The sequence below is a fragment of the Melopsittacus undulatus genome, chromosome 4 (assembly GCF_012275295.1).
Source record: "Melopsittacus undulatus isolate bMelUnd1 chromosome 4, bMelUnd1.mat.Z, whole genome shotgun sequence".
NCBI lineage: Eukaryota > Metazoa > Chordata > Aves > Psittaciformes > Psittaculidae > Melopsittacus > Melopsittacus undulatus.
This window is the reverse complement of record NC_047530.1, coordinates 61876827-61902451: the sequence shown is the minus strand read 5'-3', so window position 1 is coordinate 61902451 and position 25625 is coordinate 61876827. Positions and strand designations below refer to the sequence as shown.

Here is a 25625-nt window from a genome sequence, read left to right as displayed (position 1 = left end):
TCTTCATATGACTGGGTGTAAACAGACTCTAATAGATTCTGAAATAATAATAATTTAATTAGATCAAGAACCACCTTGTCATTCCCTGCTTCTGTATGAACTGTAACTATTCCAGGAAAGCATACAGGAACAGAATTCCTTCAGTGAACTGCTGTTAAGTAATCTCTCCCTCTGCATTCAGACCACCACGAGGCTCAAACAGCCCCTGATGGACTTACCCACCAAGATTCATTGGCTTCCTTACTTTCAGAGCTACATATATTCATGATATAGATAGTATTGCCTCACAATGAGTTCTAGAATTTAATCATGCATCAAAAGATTTGTCCATGCTGAACACTGTTATTATTTTCTACACTACTGGAACCAGGAAGCATCAATGAAACTGCTGACATCTGTTCCTCTTGGCCTTTCAAGCACTATGAATGTTCAGCACTCTATCACATTTTCTTCCTACTGCTCTCTCATATTCTTTTCCAACCTGAAAAATACTGTTCTAACAAAGCTTTTCTACACTGAATCCATTTTACTCTAAAACATGCTTTGCTACAAACTCTCATGAACAACGAAGGAAACATGCAACTATTTCTTTGCCTTGTAAATGTTGGGGTGTCAATCTATTCAATCTCTCATGAAAACTATATTCAAACTTAGGAAAACATAAATTGTATTTCCAGACTGAAGGTGTGAAGGTGGATCATACTTACAGATAGATAAACTACAGAAAACCATATCAAAATGAGAAACATTTCAGCAGCAAAACCAAGAGTAAAATCAAAAGACAACTACATGAACCACCATTGTGTCTGTCAAACTACAGTTCAAGTCAACACTTCTTTGGTTTTCATGTGCTACATCATTAATAAAATCACTTTGCAAATAACTGAGCTATGCATACCTTCCACTATTCAGTATCTTCTTGTCCACTGTATTACATCTGAACAGGTAGACTCATATTTCTCATCCTAAGGTTAACTCTATCTGAGAATTCAGAGTTACATATTCTGTCATTAAAGTTGACTATGCTAATCCAGAGCAAGTCAGTAGGTGTCATATCCATCAAGGTTCATCTAATGTCAGAGTTACATATTCTGTCATTAAAGTTGACTATGCTAATCCAGAGCAAGTCAGTAGGTGTCATATCCATCAAGGTTCATCTAATGTCATCTTCTGCCCAATTTAGAAGCTGTGGTTTAATTAGCCCATTATGTGAAAACATGAGATCTAATAACATCTGATCTTGTCTAAGAATGTCTTGAACAAAATTACAGCAATATTCAGCTCCATGGGGGTTGTGATTTCCCTCTGCAAAGTATTAAGACACCTTACAAACACTTCAGAGCCTCAAAACAGCTCCTAGAAGAAGTCAGACAGAATTCCATTTCATGGGTCAGGAACTTTTTACATACGTATTGATAAGAGATGTGCCAATTTGAAAAAAAGAACAAAAAAAAACCCAACCAAAAACACACACACAAAAAAGAAACAAAAAATATATATCCACCTTTGTGCAGCTGAGGTTCAGAAAAGCATTTTTTCCATCCAAATAATTAAGTAAGACAAGTAGTAAGCTTTATCTGCACCTGCATGGTAGTAACCATGAACCTGCACTAGATTATAGCCAGCAACTTAAGAATTCTAGTTTAAAGCGTTCTGTTATTACCAACTCATCACTCTTCAAAACACTACATGTTAAAGAAACCCAAACCAAACGACGAATGCACTGAGCTCAGAACACATTTTTAGAAAAGATTATTCTATTCAAGGTAGATTAACACAATACACTGAATCTAAGGTACTGCATTTCAATTCGAAGACATAAGAATCAGAGTGCCAAAGACCTGAAACCAACACGTAAAACACAAAATGCTTCCTGATTGTTTAATTAGATAGCATATTCTTGACAACTTCTTACAATTAAGAATTAACCACCCCACAGTTTTATTAGAACACTTAACCAACCCCTGAAAACACAAAGTCTAAATGTGGACTAGTAAAAACCAGACAGTAACAGAGCTCCATAGACAGTTGAATAAACATACCCGCAGTTACAAGCTTCGCACTGCTGCCCTGGCTTTCTCCATCTTCCATGGTTTTGCTTGTGCTCTTTTCTTTTAAGAGAGGAACAGTATTGTCAAAAGTTATGCACTTGCTGGATGCAACATTTTCTCCACTGTCTGGCTGGTTAATTCTGCTGTTAGCTTCAAGTAGAGGAGTGAAGTCGTCAGACTGAACAGCTTCACTGGGTTCCAGCTGAGAGGAGCTTTTAGCCTGTGACACATTCTTCGAAGACACAGGAAGAGATTCTTCATCACTGTCAAAACCAAATGGATCCTCTGTTACCTCATCTTCAACTTTGGGTTTTTTTGGAACTTCGGAAATATCTGGTTTGACATTGGGCCTCTTCTGTCCTAATTTGGCCATGAAGGTGGTTTCTCCCCATTTTGTACTAAGGGTGGTCCGTTTGTTGGAAAATACTTCGTCAAACTTGGAACTGCCGTTTCCCCCTTTCCGGCTGTAGGTCTTTCCAAATCGAGATGTCATTTTGGCTCCTGTTTCATATTCTCTGTTAGAAAGGGAAGAAGAAACATAACTTTACCAACTTTTTAGGGCAGATGATTGTACTTCCATCCTTTTGGGGCCCACAAGCACCAAGCATGTACATTTCACATGAATAACAGATATATCATCTGATTCTCTCTCTAGACCAACTCATTTACATGTGACTGTCATTATGTCAAAAGTTTCTGCAATACGTATCTACCAAATTAACTCAAAACTCAGTTACTTGCACATTTTTAAAACAATAGCACAATTAAAAAAAAACTGCTAGAAATGCATTATTTTTTATTGCTTTACTTTAATTTTGTACATAGCACTGCTTTCATGAAACATCAGAAAAAAACTAAACAGTATTTTCATCACACCTGAACATGCAGTTCTCTGCTAGAGCCCAACAGAACAGTATGCCTTTAAAAGATTCTTTGTAGTTAAAAAAACTGTCAGAATATTTCAAGTTGCTGTAAATATTTTAGATGTTAATTAATCACAAACAATTATGACAACTCCAACTCAAGTTCTTCTAGCACACTCATACATAGCAATCATATTATCTGGTAATATGATGTGGCTTATGCCATCTGCACAGCCATGGTAAAGACTGATACATAGCAATCCCCCATGAGTAACTTCAACTGATTAAGGGACAGCAACAAAGACATTTCTCAATCCATTTTTAAGAACATGGAGGAAGTCTCCTTGTGCAAATCAGCATAAACCACAGTTGTCGACTGGTTGTTACAATTGTAGCCCCATTCACAGTTTGGTCTCTCAGAGGAATAAAGTTTAAATATGAACAGATTAAACAGGAACATATTTAAAAAGTTCCCTACATGTGTTCTATTCCTACTTTTGCTTAACTCAAGAAGACAAACCACGTTGTTTCTTTTCCCCAAAAACAAATACTCAAGCTACTGAACAAAAGACAACATAAAACCAAAAATGATCATATCTGTTTTGTAAACCAGCATTTTTTTCTCCTGTTTGGCCTTAATATGAATAGGAGATTGGAATCCTTTACAGTCAGCCTGAATCTAATCAAGTCCATCTTTCCCTCTGAAATTACTCCCCATACTGGCAAAACATCTGTTAAAAAGGGGGCATTTATTTAAGATACAGAGCCAAAGAAACCCAACTCTTCAAACGTCAACTGCCTTCATATAAAGTATATGAAAAATAGCATTTAAAATCATGGTTAATAAACTTACCACTTGATCTATTTGTTCAAAGCATTTGTTTTTACTATTATTATTCCCCAAAACATGTGGTATACTGTCTTCCATATTTTAGTTTTCCTCTCAACACTCACAGTTTCTCAACCTGAAGTGCCAGATCAGCTTCTGCCAAGACTGACAGACTGGTTTCCAGAAATGCCATTCTATCACTTTGTTCTGGAAAGACCGTCTCACTTAGTAATACTCTCCTTTATCAGAAGACCCCAAGCTTATCATATGAACTGATAATTCATCAGGTCACCTATGCTTGCGCAAATTTTAAGTGAATTAGAAGTATCAAATTTGAACTTCAGAAGTTTACCAGGTGGATGGTACTGCATGGCAGAAGAGATACAGGAGCCACCACTTTGGGAAGCACTTCTCCTCAGCAGGTTAGCAGATGGATGGTAAAGGCATGTGCTTATCTACTGACCACAAGTCTGCAAAACACTATTCTGCAGACTCCTTCTGGTTGCTCCCAGTAGGCCTTACCCTTTAACCCCATCTCCATCCTTTCTCCTCCAGTGTCATCTTGCTCCAAACCCATCATTGCTAAACTTTTTCTTATTTTGCTCACCCTGTAACTAGCTCTAACTTCCTATTTTTCATGCAAGAGTGAAACTAAGACTTCCCTACGTACTGTAGACAACAAACGGCAAAATAAATCAAATTTACTAGTTTTATTTTGCCAATGCTTGAAAATATTTCTAACAGATATTTTATACCAGAAATACCAGGTTTTAAAGCTATAGAAACTTAAGTGAGATATTTAACATCTCCATTCCTTTACAACTATTACAAAGAAAGCATAAATGCTTCGCTCACCACATTGCCCTCCCCTACACCCCGACTCAACTCTTTCCAACTTATCCGTTTCCAGCATCTGCAAATGGCAGATTTAGATTATGACTCGTGGCCTGCAGTTTTGAAAAGATTCCTGTAGTGAAGAGGACTTTGTTTTCAGATATTAAGAGCTCCTCTCTTCACATCTTCCTACTTCTAAGTTTAATAATTAAGGTTGTCTCATATGGAGTTTTGAATCAAAACGTCAAAACTCTAATAAATATTGTAAATTGTAAGTGAAGATCGTAAAAAATAAATATGTAAACAGGTTAAAAGATGAGTATCCAAAAACCGAGAAATACACCGTGATATAAACTCACATCTTAGATTGAGATTAAAGATCAGGAAACATGCAGGTACCTCCTTACACAAGAATACCAACAGATCAGGATTTTGACACTTCACTTAAAATTCCCTCTTGCTCTTCACTCAGTGTGAAATAACAAACTCGACCGATTCTCCTCTGTTTCCACTCCCTGCCCCTCTCTCCTTTACTGTGCTGCAATACTTAGAGCAGTGCAAGAAATGTAAATACACGCCAGTGCTTTTGCCGGCGCTAACTCGGCGGACCAGCTAAACATAAAAGACCTCGGCGATTCCCCAGAAAGCCCATCGGCCATCCCTACTCGTCGCTCCTCTCTACACCGCTCCTCTTACATAACCAAAGTAAAGGAAAATAGGTTAAATGCACGCAGGCAGAAGAAGCTGATGAAATCCCACGGTGACAGTTTCTTTTCGTGCTCCCTCCCCCTGCGGCGGGGGGAAGGGGTGCCAGCGGAACCGGCTCACCCCACCGTGCACGCCCGGCCATTTCTGATGTCATTTCCCTTCCTCCCCGGCTCCCTCTCCCCGCCCCGACAGAAAACCAACCCCCATTACACAAGTCCCCGGGCCGCGGGGCAGCCCTCGGTGCGGGGCACACGGCCGAGCCCGCCGGCATCCGCCGCTCTTGCAGGCCGCATCCTGCCCCCTCCCGCGGGCCCAGCTCGAGCAAAGTCCCGCACTACCGCAACGAAAACTTCCCTGCGGGCCGGAGCCGGCCGCGACTCCCCTCACACCCCGCCGCCACCGCCCCGGAAGCCGGACAGCGGCCGGAGGCTCCTGCCTCCACTACCGGGGTGCCGGGGCCTGCTCCGCGGCCCGCGCAGGCCACGGGCTCCAAGAGGCCGTCCCCCGGCCGCTCTTCGCCCGGCACCTACCTCAGCGTCGGTCGCAGCGGCACGTGTGGGAGGGAGGGCGGGCAAGCAAGCGGTGGGTGCTGGGCGCTGGGCCTGCGCGTTCCGGGCGGCGCCGCGGATGTGGCTCTGGCCGCCGATGTGCTGCCTGAAGGCGCTCTCCGACGGGACACGTCCGCCACCTCCCCAGCGGCGGTGGCAGCTCCCCAGGGTGACGCGGCCGTTACGGGCCCCGGCGCCGCCTCCTCCGGCGCCGCTTCCTCCGCGCCGGGATTATCGCCGCTCTCGGGACGGGGCCCGGGACCATCTCTCCGCCATTTGCCCCGCTCCTTCCGTCACTGCGCGTCCCACGCCCGGCCGCCGCCCGCAGCCAATCGCACCCCGCGTTACTCAACCGACGGCACCGCCGCGGCGCATGCGCATACCCCGCGCGCGGAGCTGACGCCAGGCACGCCGGCGCGGTGGCTTCTGGGAGCTGTAGTTCGCAGTGTGGTGAGCGGCTGGTCGGTGGTGGGAGTCCCCGGCAGCCGGTAACACAATCCGGTGTTGGGCCCGTGAGGCTCCCGTCGCTTAATAGGGGCCGGAACGGGCTGGGATGTGGTGGTGCGCCCTGATGGGACCCCAGCGCTTCCCAAGCGGCCTTCGTTTGGGAGGAAGGTGTCTCCTCTGCGGTTTCTGAAGGCGAGGACAGCGGGGCCCCAATAGGAGGACAAGCCCCCGAGTGGGAGCCGGGGTTTCCAGGGCAGCCCTGCGGCAGGAAGCAGCTGGAGCGGGTAGAGCTACGGTCAGACCCCTCCCGAGCCGCTTGGGAGCACGGCGGGCACCGAACCCGACCTACGTGTACTCGGTTTAAAGTTTGTTACACCGAGCAGCGGCCGGCAGCCTCACCTAGGGGAGTGACGCCCCCTTCTACTCATGGCAGCACTTCATTGGTACTCACAGTGGTTGCGCAGTCTCAAGCCTTTACATCCGTTCCAGGGAGGAAACGTGTTTGCTGAGAAGTCTCATGAAACCGTCAGTATTGGCTTTTCTTTTACAAGCTTCTGCTTCTACAAGCACCAGCTTATACGGATTCCCCTTGTTTCAATACAGAGTAGTTACATCCACCCACGTACATTATATTTATGCGCACCTTTGAGACTTAATTAATGATACACTCTGTGCAGGGTGAAAAAACACTCCATGGCGATTGTGTCGTACAGGAAATGTGTACAGGCAGCACACAATCATCAAATCCACTATTGTACATTCTGTAAGCAGCATTTTATAAAATACTTGTGGAATAGAAAAGTCAGGGTGCACTATGAGAAAAATTGTGCATTAAAAAAGAACATCATACAGATACAGTTTGGTAATTTTTCAGTGGAGTGAGGCCCTCAGGAGAAAAAAAAAGACAAAAGCAACCCAAAAAACTCCACTAACAATCTTGGAACCTAAACTGGTTTCATAACACACTGGATGATACAACAGCCATCTGTTGTTTGAGGAAAGGTTTTAAAATACAGGTCCCAAAAGCAAAATTAATAAAACAAAATGAAGAGGGTGATATCACTGCACAGAAGAGGTGAGAGTTGTCTTGATACTTGTAGTTAAGAAACACTACTTTTTTATTAGTTTTACCTTTAACCCATGCAAAGTTACTGGCTTTCAATAAAGAGATGCAAGACTATTGCTTTATTTAGTGATCTTGTAAGTAAGTCTGCCTTGGGCCTTTACCAGACATCTACTGATGTGTTGGTACCTTTTGGGTATTACTTTTGAAAAACAAACACACTCTGAATGTGCTCTCTAAAGCCACAATGCAGCTGGTGAGAGTGCATACAACTCACCAGCATACAACTAGAGAGTGAAGATAAAATAGATGTGAGCCTTGTGCTGAATTGTACAAGAGCCATTTGAGATACCTTTGAGGTTTGTTTCAAAGAAAGCTTACAAGGTCACCTGTATTTTTAACCACCTGACTCAGCTATTGAAGAGCTACAGAAAACAGGTTACCATTTTTTTTAATACAGAATTTGAATATAAGAAGTGAGATTTCTTTTTCCCCGTGAGTATTCGTGCATCAGAGCTACTAATCAGCTCATTTAAACTTCAAGAGCAAAATGGATAGCTAAACCAGTTTTTTTTGCATACTGTTGTGTGAGTTTAAAAGTTGTATTCTGTGACTGATCTGTTAGACAAACAGGAAGAAACAGTACTGTGAGGGCTAAAAATAATGTCAGGCTCTGTGGAGTTCTTTACAACATAAAAAACCCCTTTGTCCTGAGAACCAGAAAATGCGAAGAGCATGGCCAGAGTAAGGAAGGGACACCAAGAAACTATTTGGATATAAAGTTAATAAGAGCTGAAATTAAATGAAATATGTTTCTAACTTAAAGGCATGACTATATAAGTGATTTAAACAGTAATTTAGAGAATTCTGCAGTACAGTGACAGTAATTGAATGTCATTTGGAAGCTCTCACACACCCTGTACCCCCTGGGCTGGCTTCATATTTCCAACAATATTTTCAGTCTTCGTAGTCATCTGAAACATTGTAGTCATAGTCATCTGAAACACTGCAGATTCATGATCATGATGGAATTTCACATAACTAACAAAGGACGAATTAAACTAATTTAGGTGCTTCATGTCCTATCTTGGGTATCAGCAGAAGCCTACAAGTCCAATAAAATCTTCTACTTAGATGCTGATGGAAAACAAACATTGTTATGTTCAAGAACAACGAAAGGATGGGACAGTTTTCTGCACCTGACTTAATACACTTCTAAAAATTTTACATCTTGTAACTTAATGAGCTTGGAAATTGACATGTTAAGCTTTGCTAACTTCATCTGGCTTACCTCAAATATGCAAGTACCAAGACAGCAAATAAAAGCCAAATCCCATCTATGTTTGCCAATAGTTAAATTTAATTCTCAAAGAGGGTGGAATTCAACAGGCATCTTATATTTTTTTTTGTGGAATTCTATTATTTATAGTTGCCAAAACCCAACCTCACAAAACCCTCCACAAAAAAAGGAGCAATGAAGCACTCTAGTTTGGCATTTTTCCATGAGACAGCAGTGGGAAGTAAGCAGCCATCTTGCAACTATAGATTTTCCACCTTAAAAACTTTTCTGGGAAAGCCAGAGTGAGTCCTACAGCATCCTGTTGCATTCCATTCCACTCCTCCTTGCAAGAGAAACTAGCATCTTTGCTCTTTTACAGTGAAACAAGAAAGCACTGAAAAACACAGTGCAAATACATCAAAGCTGGAGATAGGAGAGATGAAAGTATAACAGTAAAAGGAACGTATAAGAAGAACAGATATTTGGGTACATCACATCTTAATGCACTCTAGAACCTTCCCAGTTCTCTTTCTGAGGTTCTGTTCTGACATTTCTGTGCAGGGAACAACACAGACTTTTCAAAATGAGCTGTAGCCTAGTACAGAGCTTTTCACGTAGTTCAGTCTTGAGGCAGCCATTAAAGCATTTTAAACTGTTTCAGGTTTTTCCAGAAGGAAATGGAAGATTTCCCATGCAGCAGAAACTCTGTGGGGAGATGAAGACAGTCACAACAGCCTTCCAGAAGCTGTCAGGAAGCATTTGACAGTAGTACCAGCTTAAAGGGAGCTACAGACAGACTTTAAAAGGACCATAGCACAAGGTATCCTTCATATCAAGTACATAAATTAACAGCAGAATATAATCTTGATCCACTCTTTTTCCACAAAAGGAGAATAAGCTCAATAACTGATTGCCCTGCTTCCCAGCTCACCACTACCCAAGCAGCAAAGTGTAATTCACAGGAAGGCTCTCTCCATGAGTAACATCATGGCCAGACTGCTCCCTTCAGAACCAGGAAAGCCAGTGGCCACTCAGTCTACTCCACAGCTTCTCCCTTGCCATTCTTCTGCATCTCACACTAGTCAATATTTGCCTCCCAAGTTCTCTCTAGCTTCCTATAGTACTTCTTCCCTTGCCCTTTGTCCAGGTGAGAAGGGATGCCGAAGTGGATGTCCTGCTGTTCTTCCTGCACTCACAGCTGCAGCAGTGCTTTCATGTCCCAGTTAGTGCCAATTAGAATGCTAAACATTTCAGTGTGTTTTGCTTTTTCTTTGCAGAATGTCAGTCTCCTCTTGTTCCTGTCCTTCAAGTGTCACATGCATACATGGGTCAGAGCACTCAGGGCTTTGCCATTTCAATTCACTGGGGCTAGAATTTCCCCCTTGCTATTTGCATAGCAAAAGGAGGGTAAAGAGACACATTAAGTAACTAATTACCATGCTTTAGTCAACCTCTCAGAAAAAGCTCTAAAAATAGTTATTTATACATTAGTACTACTACAGATGCATGCTTGAGGAAGCTCAGCAACACCACCACCAGCAGCATGGGGGTGGGCGAGAACAGCTAGGTTGCAGTGAGAGTAGCAGCAGCTGGATCAGAGCAGATGTGGTGGGTTGACCTTGACTGGGCACCAGGTGCCCAACAGAGCTGCTTTATCACTCCCCTCCTTAGCTGGACAGGGGAGAGAAAATAGAAGGAAAGACTCATAGGTTGAGATAAGGACAGAGAGATCACTCAGCAACTACTGTCACACACTTGGGGATATTAGTTTAATTTATTACCAGTCAGAGCTGGGTGATGAGAAATAAAAACAAATCTTAAAACGCCTTCCTCCTACCCCTCCCTTTTCCCCAGGCTTGACTTTACTCCTGATCTTTATCTCCTCCCCCCCCCCCCCCGGAGTCACAGGGGGACAGGGAATGGGTGTCCTGGTCAGTTCATCACGTCTTTGCCACTCCCTCCTCCTCAGGGGAAGGACTCCCCACTCTTGCTCTGCTCCAGTGTGGAGTCACTCCCACGGGAGAACAAGTTCTCCAGAAATTTCTGCATCATGAATCTTTCCCACAGGCTGCAGTACTTCATTAACTGCTCCAGTGTGGGTCCCCTTCCATGGGTGCAGTCCTTCAGGAACAGACTGCTCCAGTGTGGGTCCCTTCCATGGGTGCAAGTCCTTCAGGAACAGACTGCTCCAGTGTGTGTCCCTTCCATGGGTACAGTCCTTCAGGAACACACTGCTCCAGTGTGGGTCCCTTCCATGGGTGCAGTCCTTCAGGAACAGACTGCTCCAGTGTGTGTCCCTTCCATGGGTACAGTCCTTCAGGAACACACTGCTCCAGTGTGGTTCCCTTCCATGGGTGCAGTCCTTCAGGAACAGACTGCTCCAGTTGTGTGTCCCTTCCATGGGTACAGTCCTTCAGGAACAGACTGCTCCAGTGTGGGTCCCTTCCATGGGTGCAGTCCTTCAGGAACAGACTGCTCCAGTGTGGGTCCCTTCCATGGGTGCAGTCCTTCAGGAACAGACTGCTCCAGTGTGTTTCCCCTTCTGGGTCACCAGTCCTGCAGCAGACCTGCTCCAGTGTGGGCTCCCCTCTCCATGGGGCCACAGGTCCTGCCACGACCCTGCTTCAGCATGGGTTTCTCATGGACTCACAGCTTCCTTCAGGCATCCCCTTGCTCCAGCACGGGGCTCTCCCTGGGCTGCCAGTGGAGATCTGCTCCCCCATTAACCTCCATGGGCTGCAGGGGCACAGCTGCCTCTCCATGGGCTGCACCACAGGCTGCAGGGGAATCTCTGCTCTGGCACCTGGAGCACCTCCTGCCCTCCTTCATTGACCTTGGTGTCTGCAGAGCTATTGATGTCACATATGCCCACTCCTCCTTCCAGCTGAAGTTCCTGCTGTGCAGGTTTATCCAATTTCTTGAATATGTTATTCCCAGAAGCACTGCCACCATCATGAACGGGCTCAGCATTGGCCAGTGACAGGTCCATCTTAGAGATGGCTGGCACTGGTTCAGTCAATCAAGGAGGAAGCTTCTAGCAGCTTCTCACAGAAACCACCCCTGTGGCCCTCCCTGATACCAAGACTTTACCACACAAACTCAATACACCTTCCTCTCAGAAAAACATGAGTCAGAACATACAGGAGCAGGGAAGGAGGAAAGATCTGCAACCCAGTGTACACGGAAGTCTGATTTCTGTCAATACAACTTTTCTTAGTGAGGTATTTCCAATGGATAGCATACTGCTTATTTCTGACTGAACCCTGAGAGGAAACAGTCTGAAAGGTGTTCAAATAGGGGATCTATATACAGTTTTGGATCATGTTTTTCACTATTTACATAATATGCCAGCTCTCTTGCCATATGAAGTGGTCAAACCAAGACTGTAACTGGAAGGTTACAACAAGCACCACTAGACAGGGCAAAGGAATGCTTATAGGAGTGCAGCAAAGGGCTGGTTCCCTGTGATAAAAAGAGTTCCCTGGATCATGGCACTAGTGAATCAGACCTGGGCAGCTAGCAGGAGAAGGTGCACAACTCCACGTTCTCTTTGGCCTGCACACCCATCTTTTGCAATCAGGTGAGAGGCAGCCTCATCTCTGCAATATAAAAGCTTCTGGAAAGACTAGTTTTACTTGATGAGCCAACAGTAGTCATTCACCTACAGCTAAATTCTCAGTGCCTGTTCTGTGCAGTTTGTTTCCTTGGGTGATCAGCCTGCAAACCTACTGGAAAAACCTGTGGTGAAAGACTAGTGGGAAAAGAACAAAGTAGGTTATAGTAGGTTATAGTTACCAGGGCCAGAACTTTATTCTGCCATGCAGTTTATTTCTGCAAGCTCTGCTGAGAAAGTAACCACCTTTGCTGTTTCCCATGAAGATTTTACAATGTGCCAAAGTGTTTCAGGAATAAAAGCCTCATTTGCAGTGAGGATGCAGCCTAACTTTAAAAGCAGTGAGGAAGGTCTAGGTTCTTTGGTCAGGAAAAGTTTCCATTGTATTGTTACGGAATAAAAGGGGGCTGACTCTTTCAAATGCCTGAGATCTGTTGCAGCCTTACAGGAGGACCAGATTCAATACCAACCTTATCCTCTACCTGATTTTGTGTGTGTGTGTGTGTGTTTCTTTTAAGAGCTTACTGTTTCACATTATTATTGAATTTATGTCTGTATTCATGGTGGTAGCCTTTAAGGAAAGCTATCAGAATGTACCAACACAGTACTTGCTGGGGAATGCAACAAGCAATTGGTGTGTTAATCTGGTCTTATAAAGAGCTCATTGGTGGGACTGTCATTGTCTATTCAATTTCTCCTCCAGCAACAGGGTAGCAGCCATTTCTGTTGCTTATTTTGCTTCTTTCAACAGTTAAAAAGGGCATGTGCACAACCAAAACTTATATATTATGTTTCTTTGTCTTCTTAGCTTTATTAGGTTTTTTGTGTCTTGTGTGCAGATGCTATAATTCAGTTCCCTTTTGAGTTTTTATTTACAACATTTTTTTGTAAATGTATTTGTTTCTATTTTTTAGGAAGAATAGAACTTGGCCAGTAACTAAGCACTTCCACAGCAGTTACAAACATTAAACCATAGCAATAGCAGATCAAACAACCAAGCTGCACAGTATGTGTGGCCTTTGAGGGTCATACGTAGTGATACAAAGAACAGCAACATAAACTACAACTGGAAAAGAAAATCCACAGAGAATTAAAACTTGTGGGACTAAGGAGGACTGGATGGACATGTCCCTGAAGGTCATGGCAGAATTAATGTACTATCTAGGAAATTAAGCTCATAAAATGAAAATTTTAGAAAATCATTAAATGACTATTTCCTCATGGGAAGCTGGGAGGCAACAAAATATCAGCTAGCGACTTCATTAGTTTCCTGCCAGAATACAGCCCTGAACAAATTACTTTCACCTTTATTCAAATTACAGTGCAGTACCATGAAGAAAGCCGCAGTGTCTTCTGCCTCTTACACAAAAGCCTGGTACATCCAGGGCTGTACATTGTGCCAGTTCTGCAATCCTGTCCACATTTAACAAGGTTCACTGTGCACAGTGTAACCATGTTCTATGAAATGGTCAAAGATCATCCTAGAGCATGCAGTAAAGAGTGGGCAAATGGATGGTGGCAGAGTACTTCAGAAATGTATTGAAGGAAGATAACAAAAGGCTAAAACCAACCTGTGTATTGACTAGATCTTTAGATATATCAAACAAATGGCTCATTACTGGATCCAGCCTAGTGTAAAGGCAATGGAACAAGCAGTACATTTACTGTGCAAAAGAACATTATTATTCTAATAATACATTGGCCTACAGCAGCTTTTTATGCTGTACTTTCCTACTGGATGTGTGATCTTGAATTTCTGAGATAAATGTTTACTGTCTAGCACAGTCATTTATTGGTAAATATTTCAAAGAGATTGGAGGAATGTACTGATGTGAGAGCTTAGGCTCACACTAGGACTGCTTCAACTAACTCAAAATGTCTCCCTGGTGGTTTTCATAAAGAATAAGCCTTTTACTATGCCTATATGAAAACAAAACCTAACTCCCCTTTACCTTTCAATTATGACATCAAGTGGCTTGAGCATTATGTAGTAACAACAGGTGTCTATTTGGTGCTTTTTTGTGCCTTTCAGATAGCAAATATCTGAGTGTACTTGAAAGTACATATCAATTAAAATACCTTTGCTGATCACCTGTCTAGCAAACACATAGCAGACAGTTCATTAAAATAAGCAAACATCATTCTATGCTCTACATCAGCTCAATCCTAAGCAGTCTTGTTCATCATAGCACTGCATTTCCTAATGTAAGGTATAGGAAGCAAGATCCAGATCTTCCAATAAATATTCCTATAATAAAGTACTAATAGCACATGATTGTATAGATGCTTTGTATTCTTGGAAACAACTTACATTTAAGACTGAAGGAAACAAATATCTGACAGTAAGAGCATACTGCTCATTTCCAGAGGCAGGAACCTACAGACACCAAAAGTGGAGCTTCCACCAGTTTTCTTCCTTAAATGCTTTCTCAGCCTTGCAGAGCACTGCTTTGTGGCTTCCAGGTCCTTCGTGTCTCATTCAGTTCCCAGACTCCCTGTAGTTTTCAGCATAGGAGAAAAAAAAAGGACATTTTAGCTTGATTTTGCATTCCCCTCCTTCCCAAATGGAACTTTGGGCAAGGGCTAGTAGTCATCGAATAATCACTTTGGTCATTATCAGCTTGGACCAGATTCAGGCATGCTGCAGAGAAAAACAAATCAGAATTCTTTCTCAATCCATTGAATTATCCAGCATTTAAACCAACAGTCATCAGTAGCTGAGACAGGAAAAAAACACATATGAAAGAGCATTGACCACAGTTCTTAATTTTTATTGTATGTACTTTAACATGTACAAAATACCACATGCTTCTCTAGGAAAGAAAGGTTTGATTAAGCAGAAAAGAGATTTAAAAGTAATAGCTCTCTGCTGGACTCCAGTGACACCTACCGGTAAATAAGGAAGTTACCGAACATCTATTGAAAATGCAGACCCATTAATTTATGCACGTGCCCTTAGAATTATTAATTCTATTTAAAAATATATATATTATATATGTATTGCCCCTCAGGCTAAGGCTCATGTTCTAATTTGTTGTTATCTTTAATAAAACATTTTCTGCTTAGTTTTCAAAATAGTACTTTGACTCCATCTGATCATTAACTGCTTGGAACTGCATTTTTATCACTCTAAAGGCATTGTCAAGTCATACATTTTGTTATTGGCAGTAGTACATTAAAATAGTCCAGTGGATTTTGGCTTACTAGAGTACACTGGGACGTATGTCCAGTGGTTTCCTTGGTCATTTCATTAATATAACTATATTCAAAAAGTATATAATTTAATAGATCTTGATTTATTTTCATTTGCTTGCATGGATTCCAAAAGTTACAATCTCATCAGTAGCACAACCAGCTGACATCATGGTTTTGATTGTAACAAATCCCTGCTGTTTGTAGTGCCGAACAAGTTTGTCACAGGGGTATTAGTCTTGCAGATCATACAGACATTTCTGAATGAAACTTCAGCCAGCACTTGTAAAAACAATAAATGCCAATAAACTGCCTAAGAGACAGTTGAGAGTATTCCCTCATTTCTCCCACCTCACCCACTCCCTTCATTGTTTTGTGCCTTGTTTTTCTGTTAGGTGATACAAAACTAAACTTACTTATAATCTTACTGTGAGATTTTACAGCTCTAGAGAGCTCCTCCTGAAAGGCTTTATTTCAATGGCAAAACAGAAGAAATAGCCCATCTCCAGGACTGTGATTCAAAAAAGGTATTTCCAGTGGCCTTTTAGGAAAAGCTGGAATAAGCATCACTTTCTATGATGGAAATACTTAGAGTTGTCACTTTTCTACATGCCTTTTAGATTAGGTCATGCAGCCAAAGGTAACCAGTTTCGTTTTAAGATAGTTGAGATATTTTGTTTAGGAAAAGAGAATATTCCTGCGCATCTTTCAGGTTACCTTCTACAACTCTTTAAGAAACCAAACATGAAACATGATGCGAGACTTTACGCACAGAAACTTGATGTAATATGCATAAGGTATGTTTAGAGACACTGCAGCTGCAGCTGGAACACACAGAATCAATGCAGTAAGTGAAAGCAGTACTACTGCTCTGTGCAGTAGACTAATATCTCCATCTACCATTAGGCTCACCACATAAGCTAAGCATGACTATTTCTGTTTAAGACAAGTTGTGGTCAAGGGTTTTCTTCTGAGGTTGACAGGGAAATAACCACAGTCTTGCCAAACAAATGGCAATAAACATCACTGATGGAGGTCTAGCCATTCACATTTAATTAGGAGATTTTGCCCTTGATCCTTGCAGGATTGGAGTTATCCCCTTTAACACTGTTTCACCTCTAACACTGGGGCACTTTCAGATATGGCTGAACAAAGCCCAAATAACTTTTTCAACTCTTTGTCCTGCAAATCTGCCCTTCAAGTAACTGAAGCTTCCTGTCTGAAAGCCTATTTTGGTCAAGTCTGCTAGTTTCTTTCCAGTGCAAACTCTCCCAAGCAACAGAAATGCTGTATGGGGTGGTGAGGAAGCATGGCAATGAGCACCCACCGCCACCCAGCAATACAGATCAGCACACTCACAAAGTATCAGCCCAGACATCTCAGATCAAAGAATGCACAAATCTTTTGAATACTAAAGTTTAAATTGAAACCTTGCTCCTGATAGAGCAGATCAGGCAGATTTGCATAGGCAGGAATATTTTTCTAGGTTCTGTGGTAGAATACTTGCCAGTTAAGTGCTGATCTCAGTACACAATAATAAAAAGTTCTAAGCTAGATGGTAAAGAGAGTGATTTCTAAGGGAAATGTAGAGGCATTTCTGTAAGTCAGGCTATAAGTCTCTTAAGTGACAGTTACACATTGATTTTACAAATGTGGCCATAATATTAGCTATACAAACCTGTATGCGTAATTAGAATGAAAAGATATTGGAGACATTTCAGTATGTTGCAGCTTGAAGATTTGCTGAAAAAAAATGTATTTCTTTGCTCTGGAGTGAATGGATGCATCAGACTTGAGCAGACCAGAGCTGTGCGTGAGCCCATGGAAATCAAATGCTCAGATGTTACTCCTTGGTACTCTGCATTCAGGCCCTGGGTTAACTGTAACTTCTCTGAAGTGCACAGTGTCAGAGAAACTGATAGGAAGTTGTCATGGTGACAAGCAAATGCATATAGAAAGAACGAGCCCATAAAAATCACAGAGACTTTGTATTCATACCTTGACTAAACAGAGATTCACATGATAGATTATAATTATTATACCAGGATTAAAGCTTCTTGTAAATTAGATGTTAATTTCCCCACATGTGGAGTTAAAATATTAAATTGCAATTGAGGATAATCCATCCAGTCCTTTGTCAAAGATAAGTGGGAGGCTTTTCTTGGCAAATGAGGGAAGCTCATGTCACCTGTTTCTAAGTTTTCATGTAAACCCAGTAGTTTAAATTTCTCATTATTATCAAAAAAAACAAGCCAAAAGCTGTCTTTTATGGGAACAGATGCTGTGCTGTCTTCTTGAAGCTGCAGGCTTAGAGGCAGATTTGTCATGCAGCTGCAGACTGAATCCAACAAGCCTGCTCTGTTCAAGGGTTGCTATTCAGAACCTTTCGGGCAGCAGTGAAAAGAGATCACATCCATTTCATGCTGGTTTTGCTGCTCTACAAAGCTATGAGCAGCACCAGACACAGACATGAATCATGCCTAGATTGCAGGGGAGGAAGATGTGTAAAACTTGTTAGAAAAACAAGGTATGTAAGACCCAGTCAGTACAACTTTTACAAATGTATCTTTTACTTTGGGGTACTTTTGGTGTCATGGCACTGCTTCTTGTAGCAGCCTCTACTCTGGCTGAGTTACAGACACTGAGCTCCATTTGCAATTAAGTACCACATGATAAGGGCCCCTATATCCCTGCTGGATGGAGCATTCATTTTACACACATCAGCCTCTGTCCCTGTCAGCAGCACTGCAACTATGGCCCACATAGGTTCTCAAGCATTCTGTTCTGCCTCTGACATTAACCCCTGTTAAGCAGCTGAACTACAATCCAACACATTTGTTTTACAGTGTGGGTTTAGTTGTGATAACAAGAGGAACTCCAACTGCTGGTTTAGAAAAGTGTTTTCAGGCAGGCAGGGGAACAAGTTGCCCAGAGAGGCTGTGCAGTTCCCATTCTTGAAGGCTTTTGAGACCTAGCTGGACAAAGCCCTAAGCCATCTGGTTTGACCTTAGAGTTAACCATGCTTTGAGCAGAAGGTTGGATCAGAGACATCCTGAGGTCCCTTCTCACCAGGACTACTTTATGATTCTATGATAAATTACATCTCCAAGTGAGTGCCAAGTGATACATATACTTCTGAAAATGGCAGCATATCTATACATGCTAATACCTAGATATTAAAATACGTTCACTTCATCTCTCTGTAATATTAGCTGCTTAAATTAGGGCCCACAGGATACCTCGTTCTCTGTAGCACAACACTGGAGGTTAGGATGGCTGCAGTGCATGAATAGAAAATACAAATTTCTGCACTCACTGGGTTATTCAGATCAATAGAAAAAGTGTGCATGATTAGACACTGGGTTTGCAGTATCCCAAGGGAGAGGAGATAAAGAATTACAAGGCATTTCAAGGTGCATAGTTTGCCTTTGTTCTGCTACTAGTGTTCAGGGGGTTCTAAGGGTCTTGGAAAAAAAGCTTGGTAAAAATCAGTTAATTTAATAGATATCAGAATGACCCTAACCAGGGTTAAACATGCTGAGATATAGACTTATAAAATTAGCTAAAAGCAGAGGCACAACAGGGCGAGGAGAGCAAGCTGTTGCAATGCAGTCTGTCAAATCCAGTTACTTGAGCTTTGCCATATCCCTGTCTTAAAGTTTAACCAGCAGCCTCAGCCAAGCACATTCATGCTATATTAAACTTACGTCCTGTTAATTTGTACTGATTTCCCATCTATCATGCTGAGCTCCAGGAATCTAGTCTGTATTTTTCTCCATAGCACAAGGAAGTTAGTGTTAAGCATGCCTGCTAGCGGTGCCCTCAAACTGGTAACTTGGACATGAAAGAACAGGACTTCAAAATTCAGCTAAAGGAACAGCCTCTGGTTAAGAAGATTTTAAGTGTAAGCTCTGACCTACTTCAGGCCACACTTAAGTGTTTCCTTTATTCCAGATGAAGTTTGATCTGTTTACAACTGAAAAGTCTTTTCTCCCCCCCCCCCCCCCAAGTAGCAACTTAACTGACTTACTTGGGGGCTACGGCTGTACAGCAGGCAGGATGTATAGGGTGTCACTCTGCACACACAAACTAGCTCTTCATCAGGTAGAGAACTGTAAAAGCCAGGCCTGCCATAGCATCCCTGCTGCTGGTACCCACTGTGGGCGGATGAGAGCAAACTAGTGTGTCTCCAGTGAAGCTGCTCTCATATTCCTCTGCAGGAGACACTTGAGAAGGTGAAAGGCAAGCACAGATCTCCTTTCTCTCTGATCATGTTTCATAGTACTTAGACATGTTGCAATCAACATTTACCTTTTGGCTTATTGGCAAATTATGAGTCAGGAGACTCGAGCACATTCCTTCCTAGAGAACAAGGGTTAAACTATCAGATCTTTTCACTGATGGGATGAACAGCCAGTCTCCAGGAAAAAGATTTATACCACAAGATGTTGGAGGCCAGCTTTGTACTGATCACAGCTCCCTGCTTGCTTGAATACTTGTTTATATGTTTATGCTGACAACTAATAAGGAAATACTACTTTACAAAAGTATTAAACTTCAAACCTTCTCAGCCTGAGGCAGTTCATTCATTTGATATTGACATCCTGTTCTATGCCCAAATTAAAATTCTGAGGCCAGAAAGTTTTAACATGTTATCATAACAACTGCTACACCAGATCAGACTTTAGATCCATCTAACCCAATATCCTGCCTCCTGCCTAAGAAACAGCTCAAGAACTAGGCATGTAGTAGTTTACAGCTGCTGCATGAGTGCAGCAACAGGCTCTGCAGCTTCCCACCCCTGCCTCTAAGTGCCCAGTGCTCAAGGCCAGCTCAGCAATGTGCAGCTGCAACATTGGGTCAGGTTTGTGTGCAAGAGCTGTGAGAAGCCTCATCAGGGCTTCCTCCACTTCACTTTAAGCTGCATTTAAGTTCAGACCTCTCACTGCTCTGGCTGAGGAGTTCTGAAGTGTAGCCTCTAATCCTAAACTACGTTTTTGGTGAGCTTCGCTATGTGTAATGAGCCTTGCTGATCCGGACCCTGAATCAGCTTTCTCATTGGACCTTGGATGTGCCTGGTTGCTATAGACTTGTCTAGTGATGACTGTGGCCATGCTTGGTTACTGCCACTGGCCCTTCACTGCTCTTATTACACAAGACTTGTTGGAGTGGTGAAGTCACTTCATCTGCCTGCCTTGCTGTCACCTTCAGCTCCTGGTTTGCCTGCCTTGCAAGGCAACTCACTCTTGATGCTCCCTGATAGCAATTTCTCTTTTGAACAAAACAAGCAACTTGATTATAATCTAATAGGGAACCATACACCAATTTGGTAATAATTATGGTGAACTTGAAAAGTCCCCGATGAATTCAATTTCCCCTCCCAGGTTTGTCTCCAAGCTCCACTAAGAAAGCATAAAATGCAAGCTGTCACATATTCTAAGTGCAGAAAAATATAGGACAACTGGCCCATAAAGCAACACTTCAGGAAAAAAATAAGAGCCTCTCTGTAGCTTTCTTTACACACCTACTTGCTTAAAAACCTGCTGCGTGCCTCTAGCACCTTATATGCGAAGACAGATCCAGTAATCAGTAGGAAACAGAGTTAGCAGTGAAGGCAATGATATTCATGCAGTGCAATTTGCCACAAGGCATCTGTCATACATGAATTAGTATTTTCCTTAATTACCTATAATAGGAAATCCCAAGATTCTCAGCTGGCCCTGTCAGAGAATATTAACCACAGACTTGGAAGATGGTATAAAAATAGAAAGGAAGTTAAATCCTGCAGAGGCAGCAGTAGCAATTCACAAGGAATGCAAATAGAACTTCACTGGTAACTTCTGTATTGGCACCATTGGTCCCATTCCACTATACAATTTGCCAACACACCACACAACACAATACAATACAATTCAACTCAACACAATATGCCATTCAGTTAACTTGCAGCTCTCACACAGAGCAAATGGACTATCAGAGAGAGAGATCAGTAAAAGCAGCAATTCCAGAGCAACACATGATGATTGTCCAGCTGTGCTCACCTTTTAAAATGCAACAGTTTGTCTTTTCAAAACTCTGAAGATTTGATCAATGAAGTGATGTAGTCCTGCAAAGAGCTGTGTAAGACATACTCCTGATTTTGCCTAATTGAGGAAATTCTGCAGATGCTTTAAAAGAAGAGAATCTACCTTTCCGTAAGTCAGACCCAGCTGTCTAATAGCCAGGCATTTGCTACAAAAGATGTCATTTGATCTTAGCAAGTAGTGACTCTGGGGATTTGTGCTGGACTAGGATAGCCACGCAGAGACATTAGGTGGTATCACCTGAGGCTTCAGAGTACAGCTAGCAGAGATATTCCTCAGACTGCATGACAAAGTGCATCTGAAATTGCACGGTTCAAGAACACAGTTACCAAATACAGCAACTACAGACATAGTGTAGAGGCTCCCAGATCAGCCACGCATATGTATCTTTGCCAAGTAGCAGCTATAGAAGACAGGTCATACAGCATCTTGCAAAATGTCAGTCCTTTTGCACAGTCATAGCTGTAATCATCAGAAAGACAGGGAGTGAAAACTAGCCAACCAGACACTTCTCCATTACTTTAGGCAAACAGTGTGCAGTCTTTCCCATCATCATTCCTATTCAGTCTGTTTCATCTCTTCACCATTCCTGTCATTTCACATTCACATCCATCTCTTCTTATCATTTTCCTTCTTCTCCTTTCCTACTTCTGTATTTTCTACCTTGGCTTCTTTGGCATGCTCAGGAGGAGAAAGGATGGACCTGGAGGATGGCAAGTCTCCTATTTCTCCATCACCCAGCTGGATACAACTTTGCTCTTTGGCTATTTCTGTAGAAACACATTATTTCATTCTAAGATGCTGGAGTTCAGGTTTTTTTAAAGGGAAGCACGCACAACCAAGTGAATAACTAACCTAGATTAACAGTTTTGCTCTTTCCTTACAGGCACATCACCAGCAGCAAAAAACTATCCTAGTGCACACTGCGACACACCACAACCACATTGCTTGGCTTCGTACAAGCCAATAATTGAAATCAAACTTACACCTTCCCACTAACAGCCTCAGGGAAGGCATTCACCATTAGCTGACTGCAAGTTAGTAAAACTACTTTATAATTTTAAAACACATACATTTAATAACAATATGTTTCTATGTTAATAAAAATCTTCACTTTTTCACCTCCAAAAGACTCCCATAAACATTTGATTTTTCTTTCAGGAAAGGAGTTAAGTAATTATGTTTCAAAAGGGAGCACAGTCAATCCTCTTTTACTGAATTGCATTTACAATCATCTCCTTATAAAAACAGTGTATTGTACCATGACAAGTTTGAGTATCTAAATTCACTGCTTGCTCCCAACCTCTTCAGTTATATAATCTGTGGCTTGGAAAATGTCCATGTAGATTGTGACCCTAAACCGGTTCCCAGTATCAGTGGGAATTACTTCTATTCAGTAGGTTTGAATGGCTCTGTTAGGCAAGTGTACCCACGAGTTACTCTGTAAATAGGCTTTGACATGCCAGAATATTACCACTTCCATTGTCTTTCCTTATATAAAAGCCTATGCATATTTAGTATTTACTTGAGAGCTTACAATACATCAGCAATTAAGGAGCAGACAAGATACACATGAATCTCAACACTCAAAAAAAGAAATATTCTTAATTCAGATTAAAATAGCTATGAAGACAAAACCCCATGCTCTTAGCTTGGGGTTTCCTACATACTTTAAATAAAAGTTGTTAGCCAAAGTTAACACCCAACCTGTCATTTCTTAACAGGTAGTTTTTTTCTATTTCTTTTAGAATCTTGTCACTCTTCCTTGGAAAAAAACTCAACATGGCAACCTGTAACCTAAAGCTCTACAAGATAAAAAAGTTGTACTTCTCTTTTGTATAACCATTTTCCTCTGTCAGATGCAGGACTGCTCCTTACAATACTGTTATGACAGAGCTACATACATTAATTTGGTGCAATGGAGCATGGTAGTGAAAGGCCTCAAAGTTGCCTCACTACAGTGCCTCCTGCCTCAAACAGTATTTCCACATAAAGCTTCACAAGGCTGCATCATGTCCATGCACCATTTAGGGTTTGCACAGCCCCTCACTTTTGGATCCCTTACACAGGGCATTGGAGCCTGAAAACACGAGAAGCCAGGGCCCTGTTCTGCCAAGGACCATTAGCATTATGGTGGGAAAGGGGATCAGATAAGTGTTTCCCACAAAGCAGAAGATTTTAAAGCTTTCTGGGAACAAGTGAGCAGAACATTCACAGGCTGTGGCACTGCCTCCCTAAGGGAAGCACCAAAAGCCACTGGTGCCCAGGAGGCTCTGACCTTTAAAAGGTTGCGAGGATTGAAGAAAGTCTCTAAGGAAGCTACAAGACAGAATGAAAGCTAAGCACACAGCAGTATCCTTTGAGATACACTAGTCTGACGTATACTAGAAAGACAGGTGATTTAGGCTGAACATTAATTCCTGTGATCATAGTTCTATGACAAATTACTTGTTGTGTAAATAGTATACAGAACATTGTGAAAAAAGCAGTTCCTTGTGGGGCAAAAGTGATTTAACAACCAGATACAGACAGCCTCTAAGAAGAGGAAGGTGGAAGAATGTTAAGGCTGTGAGAAATGTAGATGTCAGGGGAAAATAAGTAATTTTCCTGCCTAATGCAGGATCTTCCTCCACACAGATGCAAAAGAAACTTACTTGATATGCAAGTCCTATGCTGAAAACAGATTCCTGTATCTCCAGAAGGCAAGAACAGGATATAATTTTCCTTTCTTGCCTTTTCTAGGGTATCTGGTAGAGTCATACAGGATTGACTACATAATATAATACATAATAAACACAAGTATTTCCTGTAACAACACCTAAGGTTATTATCATTAGTATCTAAGAATGTTAATAAATAATTTCCACATGCTGTAAACAGCATCTGGTCTGTTTTGCATACTGATGCTGCTGAAGTAGGTTCTGCTGCCATAATCCCCACCTGACTAGGCTGTCCCTGCTGCCACATCAGTCCTCTCCCCGGCCGCCAGGCAGTTATAACCAGCAGTTACAGTTCTGCTTGCAGCTTTCATTCCTCTGCAGATTCACACCCTCAGACACAGACTCTGCTACTGAACAGCCAACATCCTTTCTGGTGGTAGCCATGAGGCAGGCAGAAATCATTTCTTCTTTGCTTCCTAGAAGAACATAGCTTTCTGTGCAAGCAAGGACAGAGAGGTTGTCTAGACAACGCTGGGACTCAGACAACCTCTATTTCTGCTATGGACTTCCCAAATGGCTTTACACAACTGTCTATGTTATGTCCCATTTCTGAACTACAGGATGAAGATACTACTTTTGCCTGTGTGGCTTTCTTGTCTTTCTTTCAGTGTGGTTTTGTGTGGGATGAAACCACAGATGACACTCTTAGAATGCAAACATGCTGACCCTTGCAGTCTGTTACAGCTTCTGACTAAAATGAGTTCATTCTGTGGTGAGAAATGCTGCACTGGGGAGAAGGGAATGTTATTACTTCCCTTTCCTCAGTAGCCTGCTTTATGAGAACAGCACCTGGCCTGGCAGGCCTTCCTCATAAAGGGTAGCAGGACTCGATTGATATAACAGGAGTGGTTACATTTGAGTTGCAGTTTGGCCTGTGGTGCTTTCTATCAAACCTTTGCCCTCTCACACTTTAAGGTAAGACAAACAAAGTCAAAATGCTCACAGAGTAATCCAGTGCCATATGTATTGTCCTGGCATTATTTTACTCCTGGGATTTGACAACAGGAACTACCTCAAGCACCATATAAGTAATCTTCACTAAAACAATTGCCCTGTAATTGCCTTCAGAAGCAGTAAAAAAAAGAGCAACTCTCTAGCTAGGAAAAACACTGCAAGTAATTGAATAGGCATATCTAAGGACTCCAGAATAGAGCTGTATCATCATTCCCCATGCTCAGCCTGCATCAGCTTTCCGATGTAAAGTACTCACTTCTGCTGCACTTTGTTTTCAGTTCTCTGAAACAGCTCATTTCACAAGAAGGGAGAACCATGCCTTTAGGAAGCAGTATAAAAATGCATTACATAAATGACAAACTGTAAGAAGAGCCTGAAGGGCAGTTGAGGAAAACAAGCAGAGGCATTTCTGTGAGCTGTAAAGCATTGGTAACAGTAGCA

The 25625-nt window shown here is 42.2% G+C and overlaps 1 protein-coding gene across 4 annotated transcripts in view; it reads right to left on the bottom strand.

Annotated features, from left to right (window-relative positions):
• Positions 1-6837, bottom strand: part of WAPL (WAPL cohesin release factor) — a 69026-nt gene extending 62189 nt beyond the window's left edge. For 2 of the 4 annotated variants that reach the window (XM_005153648.3, XM_031053477.2), the window contains exons 1-2: positions 5816-6125; positions 2043-2566 (exon numbers count right to left, since the gene is read on the bottom strand). In XM_005153648.3, coding sequence (XP_005153705.2) covers positions 2043-2544 — 502 coding nt within the window. In that variant the 5' untranslated portion in view covers positions 2545-2566; positions 5816-6125. Of the gene's footprint in view, positions 1-2042; positions 2567-4095; positions 4272-5815; positions 6126-6731 lie in introns of those variants that run through there. The other 2 variants (XM_031053475.2, XM_031053476.2) reach the window with 2 other exon arrangements.
• Between the last annotated feature and the right edge of the window lie 18788 nt (positions 6838-25625).